Genomic DNA, 21,347 nt, shown 5'->3' on the forward strand with positions numbered 1-21,347 from the left:
TGTACATGCAGGAGGGATGTCGACCAAGCCGATAGAGTACTAGCGCTAGCGAAGTAAAATATGTCACCAGCTGGGCACTATTGGAGCTAGTTTTGTTAGTGAACCACGTTGCGACTGGGGAATTTGCTGGTCAACAGCTCAAGAAACTGCGAAGAAAAAGCAAGGCGCTTGCGAGACAGGTAGAGATATTGTATGAGACACATGGGCGGATAGGATCATATTGCAATCTCATTAATCAGGACGAGCGATATGAGTGGACCTGATAAGTAAATTATTTCATGCTAGGTGGCTGCAAGCTGGAAGTAGAGGTTTCGGTTTCAGCTAGTGAGCTAGCGAGTGTAAACAAAGCCCCATGCTACTACGTAGAGCTGAATTTGCCTTATCGTCATCATCGATTCGTCCCGCCGTCCCAAAGACCAGGTCTTTAGTGTGGCTCAAAGTCTGGAATTTGGGGCGGATCTACCTTACGCTACAAAGGAGTTTCACTGCACTCTGACTTCGGCTTTTCGCTCCTCTCTATTTTAGCAGTGCACACTTGAGACCTGGGAGATTCCAAATTTCCCCATTTCTCGTGCATCAATTGGCATGCGCGGCATGTGCGAGTTGAATCCTTCAAGCCTTTGAGTGGTCCGACATCGTTTTCGTTTTCCGAGCCAAATAAACTTCGCGTGGAGGGCTCTCCGACGTCAAGCTGTTACTGAGCGTATCGCTCGCCCCTCGTCTCCTTAGGATTCGGTTCCTTGGTCTTTTCGTCTGTCGCTTGACCCTTTATCTAACCTCCGTACTCGTCCCAATTTCTTTTTCACAGGCGTCTTGTCCGAGGCCTTTCTTTCCAATTTTTCCTTTCTTCCTCTATCTAGCATCTCGCTGTTGTTTCTCGCTGTGCGACTCGATTCCTTCCGTACAGCGAGCTTGTCGCTCCCTATTTTGCATCTTGGGTGCTTGGAACTTCCAGACAGCGCCCGACTTTTTGACCGCTAAAAGCGCGAACTAGGTCGACTCGGCAATTCCTCCCCTAAGCGCTGGGGAGTGAGTCGACAGAGTCAAAATGGCCTTCTACGGCGATATGGCTGGTCTGCACCAGCTGTCGCGTCGTGCGGTAAGTACCAGGAGCTGCGATGGACTGCGATAGCAATCCACCTTGGGTTTTAACGGAACACTGACGAACGCCGTCTAGGATGAGGACCCCGACAATGCATCCAACTCGGCTTCTAGCTTGGTGTCCACTTTGGTTCCTGCCCTAGCGATAGCTGGCATCATGGTCTTGGTCTTCGTGATTCTGCGGCGAAGCGAACGTCGCATGTACATGCCCCGAACTTATCTCGGCTTTATGCGCCCTGAGGAACGCAGCCCCCCGTCGGCACCGGCCTGTGGAATTGGATTATCGATATGTACAAGTTACCCGACGAATACGTTTTGCAGCATCATTCTATGGACGCCTATCTTCTGCTTCGCTTCCTGAAGTTGATTTCAGTGATTTGCTTTGTCGGCTGCTTGATAACCTGGCCCATATTGTTTCCTGTCAATGCCACAGGTGGAGGTCGCAAAGAGCAATTGGATATCTTGACCATGTCCAACATTGCACAGGATAATAACGCTCGCTACTATGCCCACGCCTTCGTCGCTTGGATCTTCGTCGGTCAGTAAAAACGGCGCAATAATATTTTACTCTCTCCCTTTTTTTTTTTTTTTTTTTTTTTTTGGAGGTCTGATTGAATGGCAGGATTCGTGTTCATGACTGTCACCCGCGAGGGCATTTTCTATATCAACCTGCGCCAGGCGTATTCCCTCTCTCCCGCCTACGCCAGCCGACTCTCATCGCGAACCGTTCTTTTCACAGCTGTGACTGAAGACTATCTCAACCGTGACAAAATCCGGAAAATGTTCGGCATTGAAAAGGTTAAGAACGTTTGGATCGCTACCGACGTCAAGGAGCTAGAGGACAAGGTTAAGGAACGGGATGCTGCCGCCATGAAATTGGAAGCCGCCGAAACGAAACTGATTAAGCTTGCAAACGCTGCGCGAGCCAAGGCCTTGAAGAAAGGGGGAAATGCCGAGGATGATGCTGTGCCACTTGAGAACTTGTCTGATGAGCCAGATGACGAATCGGGCTCTGTGGCAGCTCGCTGGGTCAAGGCTTCCGAGAGACCCACGCACCGCCTGAAATTCCTTATCGGAAAGAAAGTCGATACGATCAACTGGGCCAGGTCAGAGATTGAGCGGCTCAGCCCGGAAATCGAAGAGCTCCAGGCTAAGCACCGTGCGGGCGATGCCAAGCTGGTTTCGTCCGTCTTTGTCGAATTCTACGCTCAAGCGGACGCGCAACTTGCGTTCCAGTCGGGTATGTCAGGCTTCGGATTTTGATTCAACGAACGTTTAGGTGATCGTCAATGCTAACTAGCAAATGTGGTCAGTCGCTCACAATCTACCTCTGCACATGGCCCCTCGTTACATTGGTCTGGACCCTACACAGGTCATCTGGTCGAACTTGCGCATCAAATGGTGGGAGCGCATCATCCGTTACTCTGCCACAATTGGACTTGTCTGCGCTCTCATCGTCTTCTGGGCAATCCCCGTCGCTGTCGTCGGTTCCATCTCGAACATCGATTCTTTAACGGACAAGGTCCACTTTCTCAAATTCATCGACCATATCCCCAGCTGGATCAAGGGTGTCATTACTGGTCTTTTGCCCACTGTTTTGATGTCTGTGCTCATGGCTCTGTTGCCCATTTTTCTGCGATGTAAGCAGGGTCTTCCCAAAGCCAACGTGACGACAGAGCTGTACTGATCGTGTGTTTCAGTGATGGCCAAGCTCGGTGGCGCCCCAAGCGCGGCAGCTGTTGAGCTGACTACACAGAATTTCTACTTCGCTTTTCAAGTCATTCAAGTCTTCCTGGTTGTGACCTTGGCTTCCTCGGCGGCTAGCGTGGTCACCAAGGTCATCCAGCAGCCTACTTCTGCTCCCCAGCTCCTCGCGACGAGAATCCCCAAGGTTTCCAACTTCTACATTTCCTATATGGTCCTGCAGGGTCTTTCTTTCAGTTCCGGTGCTCTGCTTCAAATCACCGGCCTGATCTTGGGCAAGATTCTGGGCAAATTGCTGGACTCTACCCCGCGAAAGATGTACAAGCGCTGGTCGTCCCTCGCCGGTTTGGGCTGGGGAACCGTATATCCTCCCATGACCCTTCTTGCAGTCATCGGTAAGGCTTCGAACTTGTTGATATCATATTTGTTCCCTACAGCTAACGTTGTCGTCCCGTCGGGAATAGCTATCACCTACTCGTGTATCGCTCCGCTGGTGCTTGGTTTCGCGACCATTGGTCTGTACCTGTTCTATTTCGCCTACCGGTACAACATGCTCTACGTGTCAAATGCCAATATAGACACCCAGGGCAAGGCTTACGCTCGCGCCCTACAGCACATTACTGTGGGCTGTTACTTACTTGTGGTCTGCTTGATCGGCTTATTTGCCATCGGAACTGCAGCCAACCGGATGGCACTGGGCCCCTTGATCTTGATGATTATCTTCCTTGTCTTCATGATACTTTACCACATTTCTTTACATAACGCTCTCTCTCCTTTAATTAACTACCTTCCCAAGAACCTGGAGGCTGAGGAACAGAGTCTTCTTTCCTCCGAGCCAATCAAGCACGGCGATTCTATTGGCGAACGCCCGGACGGCATTACCGCAACGAACTCAGGGAAGAATGGGAATGGCAGTTTCCCGGACGTTGACGCTGCCGAGAAAGGCCTGACCACCGCCCCTGCCACCTCGGAGAAGAAACCTAATGTGATCGTGAAGTGGTTCCGCCCCGACAAATACGATGGATACTGGCAACTGCGGCGCCTTGTCCCTGAGGCTCATGAGACTACACAGTACCCTCCAGAAGTTGAACGCGACGCCTACTTCCATCCAGCGATTACCTCCCAGCCTCCACTTCTGTGGATTCCTCGTGATAAACTCGGAGTGAGCAAACAGGAGGTCAAGCACTCGGCACGGGTGATTCCCATCACAGACGAGGATGCTTGGCTGGACGATAAGAACAAGATCCACTGGGATGTGGATAAGGGCGTTCCTCCCATCTTTGAGGAGAAAATTTACTACTAAGACGCTGGGGTTTCTACTCCCGAACTCCCTTTGCCGAGCCATCATTCTACAAATGTGCGATGTGGAATGAAGTGATTGCGATGCGGAAGACGTCTCGTCCTACTGCTTGATACCCCATTAGCCACGGACTGATTCAATGTCACCGGCCTAGTACAGTTTTTTGGACAAATATATAATCTAATGTATATTTTGGAGTGGATCCCTTTGGTGGACGCAGACATCTGATGGTTTACTTTTGACGTTTTTGATGTTATCTATCATCCTTGGATAGTCTTGATGTCATTGGACTGCTTCATGCAGGAACGCTAGGACATATGAAATATTTTGATTTTTGACCGCGCTATCTGAAACTCATAGTAACTTTTACCTTCTCAAGCGGTCATAATCAGGAGTCTTAAGGCAAAATTATCGGTTCGTTGCAGTCGAGTTATTTTCACCTACAGCAATTGGTCTCAACTTCACCCAAGTCCTAAGAAATGGTGAAATGGTTGAACCCACCATCCGGCTCACCCACACAAGAGTAGCAACCACCACACGGCTGCGTACCACAATCCCAGCATGTCACGAATGGACCAGAGCATCCATACGCACAACAGTTTAATGGATATCCCTCGTCGCTCTGCAGAACAGACTCGCTCATCAAGTTGTGGCTTGGAATTGAGCGTGCAAGAGAATAGGGGAGGATAATCATAATCATTCCTGTTAGAGCGACGGTAATTATAGACTACATCCGAAGTATTTTCATGATGTTTAATGGGCAGTTGCACACAAATGACGGTGTTATGGTGTTTGTCCCGCCATGCGTATGGGTTATATAAATAGGCCATATGGGGTCCCATAAACTAGGATCTCGTTGACAACTCATGCAATATCACCACGGTCAAATATACCAATAATGGGTAGGTCTGCGCAGGGATCTCGGCCTCAATATATTAAGTTGAGGTTTTCACAGACCACCACCGGACCGGCAATCCGGTGATTAGTTGCCTTGAATCGTTGCTTCATCCTTCTCTCTGCTTCGGTCCCTGTCGCTGAAAGAAAGCGGGGTTCCCTGTAATGGACCAGCCCCCGATCATATATGTTTTGCACCTCTTTTACTTTTAGGTTATTTATTTCTTCTTTTTCCTCAACGTTCAGCTGCAACTCTTCAATGCCACGGTAATGTGGTCTGAAACACCGATGGTTTCCCTCCATGACAATTGCCGGTGAAGTCGGCAAATCGGCGACGGCGAGCTAGCGGTGATGGGGGGAACATTTTCCATTTTCGGCAGATGCTGGTCTAGCCTATGCTGTTGCTAGTCTCAAGAGGGTCCTGCAAGGTAATGCTTAGTTGTGATGACAAGATGATTAGGGTATCGCCTGCTGCAGATGCGATGTAACCTTGGTCTCACGATGCTTGCCGGTTCAGAAGCCATACCCAGGGGTATATAGGCCCCAGATTCGAGCACTTTTGTACTCGAACCAACAGATCAAGAAACTGTCGCACTCCTCAAAATGATCAAGCCCTCTATCCTCGGGGCATTGGCCCTGCTCAGCTGCGCCCTCCCCAGCAACGCCACACAGATCTTCCGCAACACCGGCACCCTGGCGGGCTGGGACTCCGTCAACCACGAACACTCCGGTACCGTGCAGGAGGTCAGCAATGTCGCCTACGAGGGCTCCACCTCCCTCAAGATGACCCAGGTCTACGACGCGAGCTACACAGGCCGCTACCACTCCGAGGTCGTCAAGAACAACGTGTACAAGCGCGGCGACACGGGGTTCTACGGCTTCGCATTCCGCCTACAGCAGGACTGGCAGTTCTCCCCGGCGCAGTCGTACAACATCGCGCAGTTCATCGCGGATTTCTCCGACACGGGCTGCGACGACTACATGCCCTCGAGCATGGTGTGGCTGGTCGGGAACCAGCTCTACTCGCGCGTCAAGCAGGGGACCGTCTGCGCGCAGAAGACCCAGACGTTTAGTAACCTTGCCACGGTTACTGCGGGCGTGTGGCACAAGGTGATTATCCAGGCGAGTTGGAAGTCGGATGGCACGGGGTTCTATAAGATGTGGTTTGATGGGGTCAAGGTGCTGGAGCAGTACGATATCGCCACGACGGTGGATGACGACCGCGAGTTCCAGTTCCGGGTTGGGCTGTATGCGAATGGATGGCATGATGACAAGGGCATGAAGGGAACGCAGGGAACAAGACAAATCTGGTATGATGAGATAGCCGCAGGGACGACCTTTGCCGATGCGGATCCCGCGCAGTGGTAGGCGTCGCCAAATCTCAAGCATGGTTCGAAAAATGCGAGGTGGACGGATTTCAGACGCGAACCGGCATTCACAGACAGATAGACGATGTGACTGAATGTATCAGGAGAGACTTCCAAGTCCTAATGCTGCTAGTGCTCAGTGTCCGGCAAGATTTTGAGATGACCAGTTCGCAGCTACGGAGTAGACAAATTGACAACGACTTGACCCTTTCCACTAATTCAAGGCAAACCCCACTTCGTGTGCAGTAACACTACGGACAACAGCATAGTCTTAAAACCCTGTGGCCCGCAGGCCCGTAGACTATCTAGCGTCTGTATTCGTCCATTAGTCCGTACTGGAACCATCTCCATCCCACGTGTGTTTAAAAAAGCTTGCCCTCAATCCCTGATTTGAGACACGGCACAATAGACCCCGTTCTTGTTTGTGCCCCTGCTGCTTTTTTGGGAGCTGCGATTATATATTTGTTTCAGATCCTTTATGCATACGTATTCTCGATTTTCAACACCATCCCTTCTCTGTCAGATTTTCATCAATAATATTCTAGATAGACCCAAATTGCTAAGTAAAGGATGCCCTTGTTTAAGACAATGACGGAATGGACATTAGGAGCAGAGCAGGTCTGTTCCAGCTGTGTGGTTTATTGTTGTAGATCATTCCACTCGACGCGCACCGCACTCCATTGGACCTGTGCTGATTGGCTGTTCTTAGACCCTCTGGCTGGCAATCTGCGACAGGGGCCCCACGTGATATCGTCATGGCTTCTATCCTAGTCTACCACATAGAGAGATATACTCCGAAAGGAAAATTTGATTCTAATAATTGATGCAGATTCACGATTACGGGAGAATAGTTAAAGTCAAACTTCTGGATTGCTTTGATGGTGGCCCTCCTGCATATGTGTATCAATAACTGACTGGGACTTCTGAAGAATTTTCTGTTTCTGAGATGTCACACCCAGATATGCGGGTCCCAATCCACAGCTATCTACGTAATACTACTGAAGATCAGTCACTGGGATTTGCAATTGCGACCCGTAAATCATGAAGATCTTGTTAGTTGTTATGCATGCGGAACAGTAGAGAGTAGATGACCGACCGTTGTATGCAGTCGAGGGACCTTGGTTGGATTCCCGTTCCTGCCGTTTATCCATCAATCCAGGGGACGAAAGTGGACCTGCATTTCCACATTTCGATCCTCCTACTCCTTTGCGCTCCTTCAGTGTTAGGCTGTATGCATAGATTCTGGCAATTCTGCAGATTTACACCCCAAAAATGAGGTTCATAATCACTTTGCATATACTAGGAACAGTCACAAGCCTTGATAAGGCTCTATTCTCAACGTCGAAAGTCAGTAAAGTGGCGTTTCACTGACAGGAGGATAAACTTTGGTCATCCGTGGAATGCGTGGAATGCGTGGATGCTTCAGTGTTAGGATTGCGTGCCACTGACCCACAAGGGTCTTGCCGGTGGAAATCGAAGAAGGCCCTGATCAAGTAACCCACCAAAGGGTTCGCAGTCCCAGTCGACGACATGACGAGTCCAGCATGGCGCTTCTTCTCCTCAATCTCAGCGAGGGACTCAGGGTCGCTTGAACACAGCGTATCCTATCATATCATCCACCAGAGTAAGTGATTCTGCTAAGCATTGCGGATCCAGGCCCCGTTCCTGATCAACATCGGCCATTGGATTGCTGGATGGCTGGGTTGCTCAGTATGAAACATTCCCCCATGGACTGCTACCTTGGTAATGATGTATGCTCATCTGTCTGGAGCAGTTGGTCTTAGATGATCCTCCGGCGCATTGGTTAAATGCATCTCGCCCTCCCCCCGGCAACCATGCAGGCAATCAACAAGATGTTGATGCACCGGTTTGCGCGCCATGGCCTCTTAACGGCGGTCTTTTTCACGCTCTTGATGACAGTGTGGTCGTTGAACTTGGATTTTCTGATACCAAATGTAAGTCATGCGCTTTCACTAACCGGAAGTAGAGGACTGATCGTTAATTCTTGGGAAACAGAGACACAAGACCGCCCAAGAGAGGTATCTCGAGGAAGAAAAGCGTTATCCTAGGTGTGTATAAGTTCCACCAGTGGATAAAACCGGCAACTAACGTGGGATCCTTCATTTGTGTATAGTGTGTTCAGCCATGTCGTCTCCACATTGGACAGGTTAGCCGTCCCTCTGGGTCATGACGACCGTACCATCCTCGAAGATCCTCGTTTCGAAGGGGAACAAGGCAGTAAGACCCCCAGGATATACCGACCATACCCAGACTATGGCAGTCAAGAATGGCAGAACACGCATCGGAGTCCGTTTGTTCCATGCGAGGGCCCACGTGGAAAGCTCCTGAATGAGAGTTTGGATGATCAGGTTGGCGTCTACGTTGGCGTTCCGCATGGTACGTTTTCTCTGTGCTTTTGGAGACCTTGACTGCACTGAGAATGCTGACTTGCGGGCCAGAGTTCCCATCCCCTATGTTTGGTAGCCACGAGGCCGTCGGGTTCAATGGTCAGGTTTCCTTTGACCGCTACATTAGATATGGTGCTTATGGTTTCGGAGAGGACGAAAGTCATGTCTCCAACTGGATCAAGCCATCCAAGGTCAAGTGGAGCGAAGTGGATTGGTCAGACCTGCAGCGCCAGTGCCATGATCGCAATGCCGCCAGATACTCGCAGAAGAATGACGGTCTCTCCAAAGAAAAACAGCAGATCGCGCCCGAGTCACGAACTGCTGTCCTAATCCGGACGTATGTCGGGAAGAAGTATACCGAGAATGATCTTCAGGCCATCCGTTCAATGATCACTGAGCTGTCGCTACAATCAGGAGGGGAATACTCTGTCTTTTTGCTCCTTCACGTCAAGGACTCACAATTCCCCATTGACCAGGTTGAAGTACACCAGAAGGTCTTGAAAGACAATATCCCTGAAGAATTCTGGAACATGACCATTCTCTGGAACGAGCCGATGGTCGCGGCCCGGTATCCAAATCTCGACCGCAATGTCGTCGAGTACGTTCACATGGCAACTGCCTACAATGATCGAGTCCAGCTGACGGTTGTAGTGTCCATCATGCGCAATGGCTGTCCGTTCAAAATTTTGCCCTACGACATCCCGAGTTCGACTTTGTGTGGAACTGGGAGGTCGATGCTCGGTTTACGGGCCATCACTATGAATACGCCAACAAGGTAGCCGAGTTTGGTCGGAAGCAACCGCGGCGGGGAATGTGGGAGCGCAATGCTCGCTTTTATATCCCGGCAGTTCATGGTGACTATGACAGTGCTTTCCGAAAGTTTGTGGAGCAGATCGAAGACGAAGCGGTCTGGGGCCCTTTACCCATCGGTCCCATCCCCGTGAAGGACAGGGAGACCGTTGGTCCCTCGCCGCCGGTCCCTCGCCGCGCCAGGACTCCTATGCTTGGGGAGTTGGCGAGGAAGCTGATTACATTGGCTTTCTTCCAATATTCCACCCCATCGGTACAGACTGGATCATCCGAAACGAAGTATCAGGGTATATAGGAAACCATACTCCCCGTCGAGCCTCATTGATTACACATTCCCGGCTTTCGAGGAGATTGTTGCTCGCCATGGACGCGGAGAACCTCGCTGGTCGGCATATGGGCTCGGAGATGTTCCCAGTCACCGTCGCACTGCATCATGGCCTCAAAGCGATTACCGCTCCGCACCCGATCTACTCGGACAAGAACTTGCCTCCGGAAAGCGTGGATAAATGGTTCAACTCCGGTGTCAATGGAAGAGCTGGAAGCACAAAGAACAGCCCCTTTTCCTGGGGCCGGGAAGCCCGCTTCAGGGACATCTCGTGGTACTATCGCGCCAATCTGGCCGGACGGTTGTATTGGAATTTTCTGGGATGGCGCAAGGAGGGCACTGGAGGGAAGCTGGTAAGAACTATGCGTAAGCTATGATCAGGTAGTCATGCTAATTGCGATGCATTATAGTACGAGACCTTGCACGGACGGGTCTGTCTGCCGTCGATACTTTTCCATCCTGTCAAGGATGTTCGACCGGACGCGGATAACACACACTATAAATTTGATTACGAGTTGGGATACGTTGCCATTCCGTGATACCTCTTCGTTTTGTCGCCTTTGCTTCGTTGATTCTGTATATATAGAGTTGTTTTACTACATTTCGCATTAGCCTGACCAGAGTGCCGGTTTGTCGGTCCAGTCACTGGAGTCTGGAGTCTGTCATCACATATCTTTTGAGTCTGTCCTTTTATTTAATTTGTTGTTTGGATAGAGATCAGGCACTTGGCGTGTATCTTGGCGATGCCTGGTATATATCTATTGATATCCATTGGGTTCGAGCTGAATTCCTTCCGGAGCCTGTTGTCTTTTCATGCCAAATCATAAGGAATAGTGCGATGATCAGTTGCCGTTTTGCCTTGCCCTTGTTTGTCCACAAGCCTGTGGATAGACCAGAAATTCAATATTGTATATCCTGGGCCATGCTAACTGCGCAGTACTCAGGCAGTTGTCGGAATCACTCTCACTCCAGTGCACCAGGTATCAGAGCCAAAACCCATCTCCAATTCAGCCATAACTTAAGGAACCTGCACTACTTATGTGTTTACCTACTACGGGGTACTGCTGTATAATCGCAATACCAAAGTGTATTAGACATATAAAACACATGCGTAATCCAATCTCAAATGTGATCTATCACAACTCGCGACACATTTCCCGATCCGACACGGACCCCGACAACCTAGCTGATAGGTATATTACACGTACAGTAAGGTATCTACTACTGCGTACTGAGTTTCCATTGCGTTCAGAGACTTCCATCAGTTTCTGGATTAGGTTTCAAAGGGAGCGTCCCGCTGTCCCCTTAGAACGTGGAAATTTCCGTCCTTAGTACGAAACCGAACTCCTACCGGGAGCACCTTACGCCCTTTGGTAAATGGTAGGTAATTATGAAGGCACAAATGTTTACAGCTGAGTACCAACTGACGTATTTGACAGCGCAGGCCGTGTCTGATCGATTCCCACAGCATTCAACTATCTACCTTACTCTACTGTGGTCCATCTAATCCCCATCAGACACGATATGTTTTTGCTTTAACAGCAGAAAAAAATACAACTTGATCTGCACTTCTCGCCTTTGGCATTGAGACAAGGGGAGAGGCAATACGGTGTGTCAGTGACGGTGATACGTAGTGCTGACACTTTCAAGTCCAAGGCTGAGCTGAGCCCACACGGCACCATTTCCCCAAAACGGGCCTCTTACACGACGCCGCGTCGCCGGGAGGGATTCCCCCCGGCCTCTAGCGTCGGTAGTGGCCGGCTTGTTACACCAATCAGGGTACGGAGATGGCAAATGGACATGGATGAGGCGGGGGTGCTTGCTACGGTATTTCGCATTGATTTTGGGGCGGTTACTGCGCTGTCGTTCGTGCAAGGCCACCCACCAAGGGTGGGTGGGAGGTAGGTAAGGAAAGATGCAGTATGGGACAAAGGGGGGGGGGGGGCACTGTTCTTCACCTTGTCAGCTAGCCACTGAGGGATTTGTGGGATGATGCGGCCTGCAGCCGCTCGATTTGGGATCTTCGTTCTTCAGTGTCAAGGTTTGAAGCGTTGAGTTCTGAGGTGGTCCTGGATGTTGACTGGTTCCACCGGGAGCACAGACGTGTAGTTGAAGTTGACCATCTTAAAGATGAGCTGTTGGAGGTTGTTTGAATGAATTATCAGTCTCAATACATATTGTAATATATACTGCCCATGACCTTTGTTATCATGGCCTTGAAGAAGATCAAGATAAGTCAGAAACGCCTGCGTCACCAACGCCCATGCTAGTCTGACGTTGTTAGATAGTTCGTAGACAGACAAGGAAAAAAACCCATAACCGAGAATGGAACGAAAGAAATAAAGGGAATGGAGTGGCTCGAGGGTTCGAGGCAAATAGCCGCTGCAAAGGAATAAGACGCAAGGAACTAGCCCACCAAAAAAACATAGCCATGCTTTTCTCGCTCATAATGATAATGATGGTATAGATGGCCAAATGATATGCTGCCCATAATGATGATAATAACGCTGCACGACGCTAAACCCAATGAAAGTTTGGTGGTAGTTCTCATAGAACGTTGTATGGTAGGTGATGACCGTTGTTGGCCTAGACTCTGAGCCGACTGGAGCGGAAGGCCCTGATATCGATAGATTCCACTGAAACAGCCGAAGCGTTGTCAACTTCGATTTCGTCGGTGCATGAAGCCAGAGGTTTACCGCCCTCGGGTTCGGCAGCCGTCTTCGTAGGTGAGACCGTAACACTTTCCTTCTTCGCATCTTCTTTTAAAGACTCCTCTGGTTGCTCTGCCTTCCGATTTTGCGCTTCTTTGGCTGCTAATTCAAGTAATGACCGAAAGTTCTCCACAACGCTTTTCAATTCTGCCGAGCAATCCCCATAGCGCAGGAACTGGTAAGCCGCTGTCTCGCAGTGGCTGTGTGCCAGCTCGAGCTGTCTATCTACCACATCAAAAACCGTCTCCTTCGGAGGAACGCGGCTTGAGGACGCCTCCGCGGGTGGAGGACCCCTGGTTCGCATGCTTCGAATATTGGCCAGTATGTCGCCATCAGAACTGTCGGCCTGGTCCAGAAGAGCCGGTGCTAGACGATTCTTCCTCGCGTCTGGGTTGCCCATGCGCTGTCGGAGCCCACCCAGGGAGATCTGTGACATCTTGCCTCGTCGCATATTGTTCCGTGCGGTACCAATATTCCGTACCATCTCCTCCAGCGACTTTTGCGTGTGGCCGTCGTAGTGGATGACCACGTTGTGTCGAATGCTGACAAAGTCCGCAGTCTCCTCGGCGGCGTTGATGGAAGGGGTCCCGTCGGCACTGCGTTTCCGGGGATTCCCAATCAACCTAATCTGGGCTATCGAGGCTCCCGCTGCAGTGCTAGGGGTTTCCTGGGTGGGTTCGACCGAGGTACCGCGATTCTGGGAGGTACCGCGATGCTGGGACGAAGGGAAGATGTCATCGGTGCGAATGGAACAGACGGAGCTGTTCTTACGTCGCCGGGGCCTCCCCGGGGCGTATTTCTTGTAAGCCTCGGTGTACTCGGCATGTTTCGCAGCGGTATAGGCAGCCAGTTCTGAAATTTGATCGATCCAAGTCGGTAGGTTGTCGCACATGTAGGTGAAGGCTCCTAAAGCATCCATTGTCGGACACAATTGGGGGATTAAAAAGGTAGAGAAACAAGGATGAAGGTAATCAATTGCCTCCAATCCTATTTAGAAATGGTATTTCGAATAATCGTGCCGTCGTCAGTCGTGAGGTTCGATAGTGGCGAGTTCCGTTGGTCGCGGTCGGAACCAGTTGGTTCCTCAGTATCCTCCCATAAGGCGGAGAAAATGATCACCAAAAGCAGGAGAAATCGGGCGAGATAGTAGCGAGCGTTTTGTCGTCTGAGATTACTGATTATTATTGTACTCAATGATGTACGGACACGCCGCAAATAATATCACAGGATAGGAAAGGAAATAGGTGAGAGATGGCCGTCTTCGAACAAAGCCGACGGTCGAAGGTCAAAAAAGAGGTATGGGGAGGATGAGAAAGAAACAGGGAGAATGAGACGGGTCGGGCCAGAATTATGGAGTTGAGTGAGCGGAGGAGGCGTATTACTTTTTGGCAGAGAAGAGGTAACGTTACATGTGTATTACAGACGAGTTACCAAAGGTAGAGGCCGAGCAACGTCGTCAAGGACTCAAGGTACTTGGAGGAAGAGTTCGACAGATAGATGCCAGTAGGTATCCCGTACAGCTGAGCGGTACTTTATCATTCCCCGAAAATGGAGCCCGAGACTTGGCATGAGTCGATGGCTGCAGAAAGCCGCATTTGTTGTTATCTTACGAGTTACGCTACAGCAGAATTACAGGGATATATATTACGTTACCGCTGCATGAGCGAACTGTCATACTCCGAGAACTGTCCTACAAAGGGGACAAAACAATCAAATTTAGGACTTGGGCTAAGAATAAGGACCCATTTCCGACGGGAAATCCCCTGCTAGTTTTTCCTTGGCGGGTTGTCCTGACGTCTCTGTAAGATTATTAGGGTGGCCGTCAGTGACGATGCCTTGGAGTACTCCTAGGTACCTAATATTATTAATTACCATCGCAGTATCTTTTACTGTCTCCACGAACTCAGTAGATACAGATACAATGCAGCTTCTGCTGGCTTCTCGACTATCCAGAATACCCCTCCAACGCCCATTTTAGTTGGGTGAACGCAAACCCAAGACACTGCTGACGTTTGACGCTTGTCAAAGTTGCGGTGAACCGTCCGCTCGTGGATGGAAGGTCTGCGTGCAATTCGATATGCAAGGCAGCGGTTTCGTCTATCACAAGCTGCTGACTGCCAATCAATGCTCAACACCTTGCCCGTCTGCCGTCTGGAAGGATCCTGGAGAGCGAAGCGTGAACAACTGGATAAAATAAATGCATTGTTTCCCGGCCCACGACTCAATGATATGGATCCTTAAAGTTGGCTCTCCACGAAGTATGATATGCGTGGAGGGGTGGATGATCAGAGTGCGCATTGCCTGATGGAGTAAATGGATGCCATACGTCCGTGAATTCGATTCAGGCTGGAAGCCTTATTTGCTTCGTCTGCTCCACATCGAACTACTTGAGTCTCCAATTGCATCAGATAAATGGGTTCAGTCTAAGTAGGCAAAATCAAGCAGCTCCTCGTACGAGGTACTCCGTGTCGACTTGAGGGCAGGATGCATTTGCAGGATCAAGGAAGACACCGAATTCTGAGCGAATGAGAGTACGAGACAACCATATGATGACTATCATTGACCGTTAAGATGACATAGAATCAAGTGTCCGATCCGCATCATCACAGTGATGACGGCGAACTATTCCCAAGCAAGCCATGACACGTAACGGTTCCCGGACATAACAGGGATAGATGCAACCGACGCAGTAGTCACACTGAGAAATCAAGAATCAACATCTGATCGACGAGTGCCAGACTGTCGAGTTGCATTTCTCCTCAACGTCGGACTGCTGCCGAGCCGACCTGCGGACATGAGTGGACATCCTGACACTGAGCCAGAACTTTAACAAGCCGAGATGTCAAACGGCTGACAATTGTCTTGGGTAAGTCCACATTACTCGCTGATGGGCGGGGAGAGCCCGTGGAGATGTCTTTGTTTAGTGGGAGTGTGTGACTGTACTCTGTAGTCTTACCAAACATTAAAGTTCTCATAATAGTCCAATCTGTAACAATCGAAACATGTTTGCTGTGCTGATCATGGTCGCACCGTGGGATCGTAATTAGAGGGTGATCAAAAAAGACATGGAGAAGTCATAGGTTATCTTGCTTAGATAGTGTGCAATGAGTAAGTTAGTTATTGATTGCTCTTTGTTTCCTATCCGTTGACTTGACGTTGAAGCGAGTTAGTTCCTACGCACCAATTTCCGACTTGGAACAAAGAATGATATGTGAAATTCATGCCTGATCATCTTCATGTGACCTGACCAATTCCTTTTGATTATTCCGTTCTTCTCTAGCGTAGAATACAGTACTTTTGTCGCCGAGTGTCGCCGGGTTATTCTCAATCGGGTAATTGGTAAGACTTTCCTGTTTTGGCGCCGGGCTTGGCAATTTGCTGGCCGTCCAGACTCCTCCAAAGGTGTTGATGAGGAAGAAGGATCGTCAAGCTACGGGTCTACGGCAAGATGATGGGTTGGATTATCTTTACAAGGTTTCACTCGATCTTGGTGGTGTCGCAGCAACGTAGTCCATCTGCTGGATGCAGAATCATGCAGCTTCAGTCAATCGAAATCATCAATTCTGCCGCGGTATCGTCGGCTCCCTAATAAACCATCCGTGAAACTCCATGCGAAAAAGAGAAGCAAAAGCAGAAAAGCTAACCAGAAAAAAGACAAAACTGTACAGTACATGCAAAGCGGCAAAAGAGCAGGAGCCGTCCTGGGCCCACAATTCTCTCATTCAGTTGAAGGAGAGACAGGGCCCGAGGAACAGGATGCTGAATGCAAAGTAAAAAAACATCAACCCAACGCCGATACAGAAAGCCGCACCTCTCCCATCCCCTGTACGGGAGGTCAAGGGGGCAGATACAGGAACCGACCACATCGTCCTTGCGCCGCGCTCTAATTACATGAACAAAAGAAACAGCTGATGAAGGTTGCCCACAGCCGCAAAAGCAACACCTTGCAGACCTTCACCAGGCATGAGAACAGGGAGTACTGTTTTCACAGCCCGCTGTTCCACACCTCCACCCAATTGTCAAGTGCTTGCTTGGCAGCTTGGAGGGATTGAATCGCTGCGAGCCACTTGGTCTCGGCGTCCTCCAGCTTCTGCTGCAGTTCTCTGCTGAGAACCGCATGCACTGACAAATGGGCGGCTCCTTCCAGATTGTTCATCGGGAAGGAGGGCAAAGGCCGCGACCCCGGAGCTGTGGCGGGGGACCTGGCAGCAGCGGGCGCCACGACGGGTGCTGGAGTCGTGTTGCGAACTGCCGCCTGCTCAACGGCTTCAACATCACGCTCCGCCTTTGGCTTTCGCCCCCGTCGGGTTCGCTTCCGTGGAGGGTTGGACGCCTCCACGGAGCCGGTCCCTTCGACGCTCACAGCGGCTGCGGGTTTCGATTCGGTCGCGCCCGATGACGCTTCCTCCTCGACTTCGACAAACTTGCGTTTGCGAAGCCCGCCCGGGGCCTGCCTCTTTGCGACAGAGACACCAGCTTCGGATCCGGCGGGACGAGGGGCGGACTCCGTCAACACCTCCTCGTTTTTGCCCTTCAACCGGATCCGAAGGGGTCTCTTCGCTGGTGGGGGAGCCTGGTCCTCCGCGCCCACCGAGGCAGAAGGATCGCTGCCATTGCCAGCGTCATCCCTGACACCGACTTGTGCCTCTGCTTCCCTCTTCCGTTTCCGGGAGGGGACGTTGCCTTGAAACAGTTAGCTCATCGCGATCAGAAGAGAATGGAAGAGGAGGAAACGTACTGTCATCGTCTTCGATGACCTGACGGTGCGTGCAACGTATTTTTGACTTCTTGCAGTTGGCACACGCCGGCGTCATTTTTTTACCATCGGCGCCTTTGGCCGCCGATGGCTGGATGCACCGCTAGAGGATCGTCAGCGTGAACGTGCCATCGAAGCAGAGAGCGAGCCGGATACTAACCTTGCGGCTGCGGGAGGGCTGTTCGCCCTCCTCCACGCTAGGGGCCCTCTCGCTCCCAGCGGCTTCCTCAGCCTCGGACTGGGGATTGGCGAGGGGCTCGCCGGCATGGGACGCCTTCTCACTGTGGGTGTTTGCCGTGTCAGCCTCAAGCTTGACCCTGGCACAGTCGAGGCACATGCTGGTCACCATGCCGACGAAACCCTTCGCGCGAGGGGCCCCGCACTTGACACAGAGCGTGTCTGCTTGCTCGGACATTGTGGTAGTCTTTAGAGCTAACCCGTGTTAGCTGAAATGTCGCCAACAGATCCAAGAGATCGACTGGTATCTCACCGATGTGATGCGGGAGCTGTGCAGGCGGCTTGTGTTAGCGAGCTGAAGCGACGCCACGACCTCAAGGAATTGACCCAGTTCCTTACCAGAGAGGTAACAAGCGAAGCTTGTAAGTACGAAAATGATTGATTGGTTTTGAGAGCCTTTGTAACAGCTAAAGAGCAGGAGATGGAGGAATGATGGTAATGATGGTGATGTTGGAGGAAAGAAGAAGAACAGAAGGAGTGAGAGAGAAGGTGAGATGGGAGGGGTCTTGAATACTCAAGCGACGCTAACAGACAGGGTGAACAAGAGAGTGAATGTTCAACTGAGATGGATATGTTGAGTTGACGCTGCTGGAGCGGAATGTTCCATCTAAATTCAGCACCAGGCTCCACTCTGAGAGGGAAGCAGGCAAGACTGGGGAGACTCAATTCACTGCTCTCTGGAATATCGCCTCTTCTAAGCCCAATAGGGTCGATATATGCTCTTATCGACAGGATATTCAGGGCATAGTCGGCCCTGACCCGGAACTGGATCGTCCGGTGGTTGAGCACAGAGGGGCTGGGGAGAACAGAACCTGCTGAAGCTCTTTGATATTCACTCGTCTGCTCTATATCTAATAACAAGGAAGCACACCATGATAAGACGCCTGTCTATTTGGTCAGCCACGGAACAAAGAGAATAACATGAAGAAAACATTCTATATTATCACATAGTATGTCATAGAATAGTTGGAACAATGCATTGGACCGCTTCACTTCACTCCACAATTCGACCAAATACTTTGTCTACGGCCATAGCTCAGTCTCCTCCCATTTAGCACCATCACCAGTCCCGCCAACAAGGGTCCAGTTCCACCGCTGTGGCTTCTCATAGTCTGACAGATCCAACCGCTCAACCTCATTAGCGCGGATGACAACCACGCGGAAGTTCCCACGAGCAACAGGGTCATGCAAATCATTCAGCTTTTGACCAAGCTTGAGCTCGGGATTAGTGGGTACTTGCGATCTCGGTGTTCCAGGCGGAGGATTCTTGAACGAGCCTATACAGCATCAGCTTTCAAATATGACTTAAACCAAGCACAAGAGACGAAAAAACCAACCTCTAAGAACAGGCGTATGGTTCGCAAAGTACGTCGTCACCTGCCTCTCCCAACTCCACTCCTTTTCCTTCCCTCACACCCATCACAAACCCTCAACCCCTTCCTAATCTCCTCCCTGGCCTTTTCCTCTCCCTCCCCACTGGTCGGATCCCCAATCACAAACGCCTCCCCTCGCACCCTCCACTGATTACCCACATCCTTCAACCAGAACACCGCCTCAACTACATTCCCCGACGCCTCCAGCTGCCCGATCTTCTCCATCCGCACGTCCGTCGTAAACGAGATCATCTCGCTCTCGTACACGGACGGGTTCGGGCGCTCGTTCTGCGACTCGAGGGTCTTGACCGTGCTAGAGTGTAGTTCTGGGTTTGGGAACCAGCCTCGGAAGCCGCAGGTGCGGGTACGAGGGACGGTCTGGCCCTTTGCGTCGAGGGCGATGGTGGTGATGTTGAATTCAGAGGTGGAGGACTGGGAGAGGTGGGATTGGAAGGTTGAGAGCCAGGGGGCACGGGCCGGCATTTTTCCTGGTGACGATGGATTTGATGGGGTACTGACGGTTGGAGTAGCGGATGAGGATGTAGATGTAGACTGGCGTCGTAGTTGGAGGGCCAGGGAGGAGAGCCGTTTGCTATAGATGTTTGGAGCCAGGGTGTGCTGTGGATTGCGGGGTTTGGGTATGTTAATTGATGGAGGTATTCTGTTCTTTGCCCTGCAGAGTAAATGGAAATTTAGCAAGCAGGTTAGTCAATTGGAGTATCTATCCTGCACTGAAGCGTCAAGTCATGTCATCTGGCAGAACGATCCTCAAATGACTGTATACGATTATTGATGACGTTGAGGCCGATATGTAAAGCACGTGTTGTTATCTTATCAGATTGAGAGTCTTGGCATCAATCAGCATCCTCCCCATTTCATCTACAACGGCTGATGCGAGTCAACTAGTTGCTTATCATTATGCCACATCAATCTAGTATGCTCGACTTAAAGAGCTTTTGTATTGTGCTGCCGAGGAACACGCATAAATAACTCCGAGTAAAAGAGAACCCACTAAAACCAGACATGTGCCTCATGCAGACAGAGCCTTCAAAAACATATTCGAACACAAATCCCGTAATAGAACAAGTGAACCTCAACGCCGGTCCGCATTCACATCTGCATCTGATTCTCCTCGTCGCTGTCCTCACCGGCATCAAGAGCACCTCCGGGTATCCGCCCTTCGTTCAATTCCTTCTCCAGTCTAGTAATCTCCTGTAGACTCCTCGCCTCACGGATCATCTTTTCGACCCGCTTCCTCTCCTTCTCGGTCAGCTTGACCCTAACAGCCTTGTCTGCCGGTGCTCGCTCAGCGCCGCCAGACGGTACATCAAAGGTACGAGATTTGATGCCCATAATCTTGGACGCGAGAGCTGTGGGTTCTTCGGCAGTACCAAATAGCTCCTTCGCCTTTGCCCGCTCCGCGTCTTTCACTTTCTGGTAGTCGAGGAATCGGACGCTTGGTATCCGCCAGATCACCCAGTATCGGTAGTGCTACAGAAATCAGCAACTCTTATCCAGAGGACGCGTTGTAGTAGCATGAACCGAATCCTAAGTATGTAACGTGCGCGAAAAAGCAGGGCAGCTCACCTCTTTCCGTGTAACGGGGTTCTCCAGTAACACCAGATGAGTCAAGCGTGTCAAGTTTCGGAGGGGGTCCAAGTCCGCCAACTCGGACATATTGTTCGCCGTGAGTACCAGCGTCGTCAGGTTGGGAATGGTGGAAGCTATCGTCGGCTGAATATGCTTCACCCGATTGCGTGCAAGAAGGAGGGTGTGGAGACGAGGAAAGAAAGGGAAATTCCCCAGGGAGGAGATATCGTTATCCGTAAAGTCGATCGCATCTTGGTCCTATTGCCTATAAGCCTTCTGCACCACTAGCCAACCAGCCGAGCCGACAGGCTCAACGTTTCGAACCGAACATACCTTTGCAATACCCAGGTTTTCAATGGTGGGAATCTTGTGCCCTGCATAATTCAAAAAAATCGATATCAATCCAGCTCATTCAGAAGTGTAGTATCTGTCCTTTTCAGGCCAAAGTGCAAAACCCACCTCGAAGGTCTAGCTCGCGATCCTTGAGCGGATTGATGTAGGAAAGGGAATTCTGAATAAGTTCGACGGTCAATCGCATTGCGGCGGTGGATTTTTATTGCTGCTTCTCTATTGGGGTATCATGCACGCAAGTAATGCGCAGAATCGAACAAAAGGGAAGATAATAATTGAGATGACAATAAAGCAATTGAGATATATCGCAGAAAGCGGAGATTGAAGCCGAAGCTCTCTAGCGCATGGCTGAATTATTGAAGCAGCATTACCTCAAGATTTTGCCAGGCGGTGAGGTTGACCAACTGAGCTCTCCAATGA

General features: G+C 50.6%; 8 protein-coding genes across 8 annotated transcripts; 3 read left to right on the forward strand and 5 right to left on the reverse strand.

Moving 5' to 3' along the window:
- Window positions 1–1,048: 1,048 nt before the first annotated feature.
- On the forward strand, window positions 1,049–4,108 carry P174DRAFT_458040 (putative DUF221 domain protein; the record flags this gene model as incomplete). The annotated part of the gene is made up of 6 exons (XM_024829610.1): window positions 1,049–1,099; window positions 1,178–1,295; window positions 1,343–1,639; window positions 1,724–2,341; window positions 2,415–2,741; window positions 2,802–4,108. The coding sequence occupies 6 exons, from the start codon at window positions 1,049–1,051 to the stop codon at window positions 4,106–4,108; spliced, it is 2,718 nt and encodes a 905-aa protein (XP_024685964.1).
- A 375-nt stretch (window positions 4,109–4,483) lies between these two features.
- P174DRAFT_108742 (uncharacterized protein) lies at window positions 4,484–5,154 on the reverse strand. The gene is made up of 2 exons (XM_024821008.1): window positions 4,607–5,154; window positions 4,484–4,545 (listed from the first exon to the last, which is right to left on the reverse strand). Exon 1 carries the CDS (start codon window positions 4,945–4,947, stop codon window positions 4,615–4,617), a length of 333 nt encoding a protein of 110 aa, XP_024685965.1. The 5' UTR covers window positions 4,948–5,154; the 3' UTR covers window positions 4,484–4,545; window positions 4,607–4,614.
- Window positions 5,147–6,572, forward strand: P174DRAFT_439146 (polysaccharide lyase family 20 protein). The gene has a single exon (XM_024826723.1). The coding sequence runs from the start codon at window positions 5,603–5,605 to the stop codon at window positions 6,365–6,367; it is 765 nt and encodes a 254-aa protein (XP_024685966.1). The 5' UTR covers window positions 5,147–5,602; the 3' UTR covers window positions 6,368–6,572.
- Window positions 6,573–8,201: 1,629 nt separating this feature from the next.
- On the forward strand, window positions 8,202–10,448 carry P174DRAFT_458042 (DUF3405 domain-containing protein; the record flags this gene model as incomplete). The annotated part of the gene is made up of 7 exons (XM_024829611.1): window positions 8,202–8,321; window positions 8,383–8,435; window positions 8,534–8,763; window positions 8,826–9,372; window positions 9,426–9,750; window positions 9,795–10,262; window positions 10,320–10,448. The coding sequence occupies 7 exons, from the start codon at window positions 8,202–8,204 to the stop codon at window positions 10,446–10,448; spliced, it is 1,872 nt and encodes a 623-aa protein (XP_024685967.1).
- A 2,047-nt stretch (window positions 10,449–12,495) lies between these two features.
- Window positions 12,496–13,539, reverse strand: P174DRAFT_418347 (uncharacterized protein; the record flags this gene model as incomplete). The annotated part of the gene is made up of 1 exon (XM_024824683.1): window positions 12,496–13,539. The coding sequence occupies one exon, from the start codon at window positions 13,537–13,539 to the stop codon at window positions 12,496–12,498; it is 1,044 nt and encodes a 347-aa protein (XP_024685968.1).
- A 3,024-nt stretch (window positions 13,540–16,563) lies between these two features.
- Window positions 16,564–17,791, reverse strand: P174DRAFT_402512 (uncharacterized protein; the record flags this gene model as incomplete). The annotated part of the gene is made up of 3 exons (XM_024823957.1): window positions 16,564–17,303; window positions 17,359–17,479; window positions 17,537–17,791. The coding sequence occupies 3 exons, from the start codon at window positions 17,789–17,791 to the stop codon at window positions 16,606–16,608; spliced, it is 1,074 nt and encodes a 357-aa protein (XP_024685969.1). The 3' UTR covers window positions 16,564–16,605.
- A 660-nt stretch (window positions 17,792–18,451) lies between these two features.
- On the reverse strand, window positions 18,452–19,771 carry P174DRAFT_439150 (uncharacterized protein). Its single transcript, XM_024826724.1, has 3 exons — window positions 19,041–19,771; window positions 18,951–19,017; window positions 18,452–18,890 (listed from the first exon to the last, which is right to left on the reverse strand). The coding sequence occupies exons 1-3, from the start codon at window positions 19,467–19,469 to the stop codon at window positions 18,637–18,639; spliced, it is 750 nt and encodes a 249-aa protein (XP_024685970.1). The 5' UTR covers window positions 19,470–19,771; the 3' UTR covers window positions 18,452–18,636.
- Window positions 19,772–19,911: 140 nt separating this feature from the next.
- Window positions 19,912–21,263, reverse strand: lea1 (U2 snRNP complex subunit LEA1). Its single transcript, XM_024826725.1, has 4 exons — window positions 21,036–21,263; window positions 20,910–20,950; window positions 20,574–20,834; window positions 19,912–20,477 (listed from the first exon to the last, which is right to left on the reverse strand). Exons 1-4 carry the CDS (start codon window positions 21,112–21,114, stop codon window positions 20,097–20,099), a joined length of 762 nt encoding a protein of 253 aa, XP_024685971.1. The 5' UTR covers window positions 21,115–21,263; the 3' UTR covers window positions 19,912–20,096.
- Window positions 21,264–21,347: the final 84 nt, after the last annotated feature.

The sequence above is a fragment of the Aspergillus novofumigatus genome, assembly GCF_002847465.1.
Source record: "Aspergillus novofumigatus IBT 16806 chromosome Unknown P174scaffold_2, whole genome shotgun sequence".
Taxonomy (NCBI): domain Eukaryota; kingdom Fungi; phylum Ascomycota; class Eurotiomycetes; order Eurotiales; family Aspergillaceae; genus Aspergillus; species Aspergillus novofumigatus.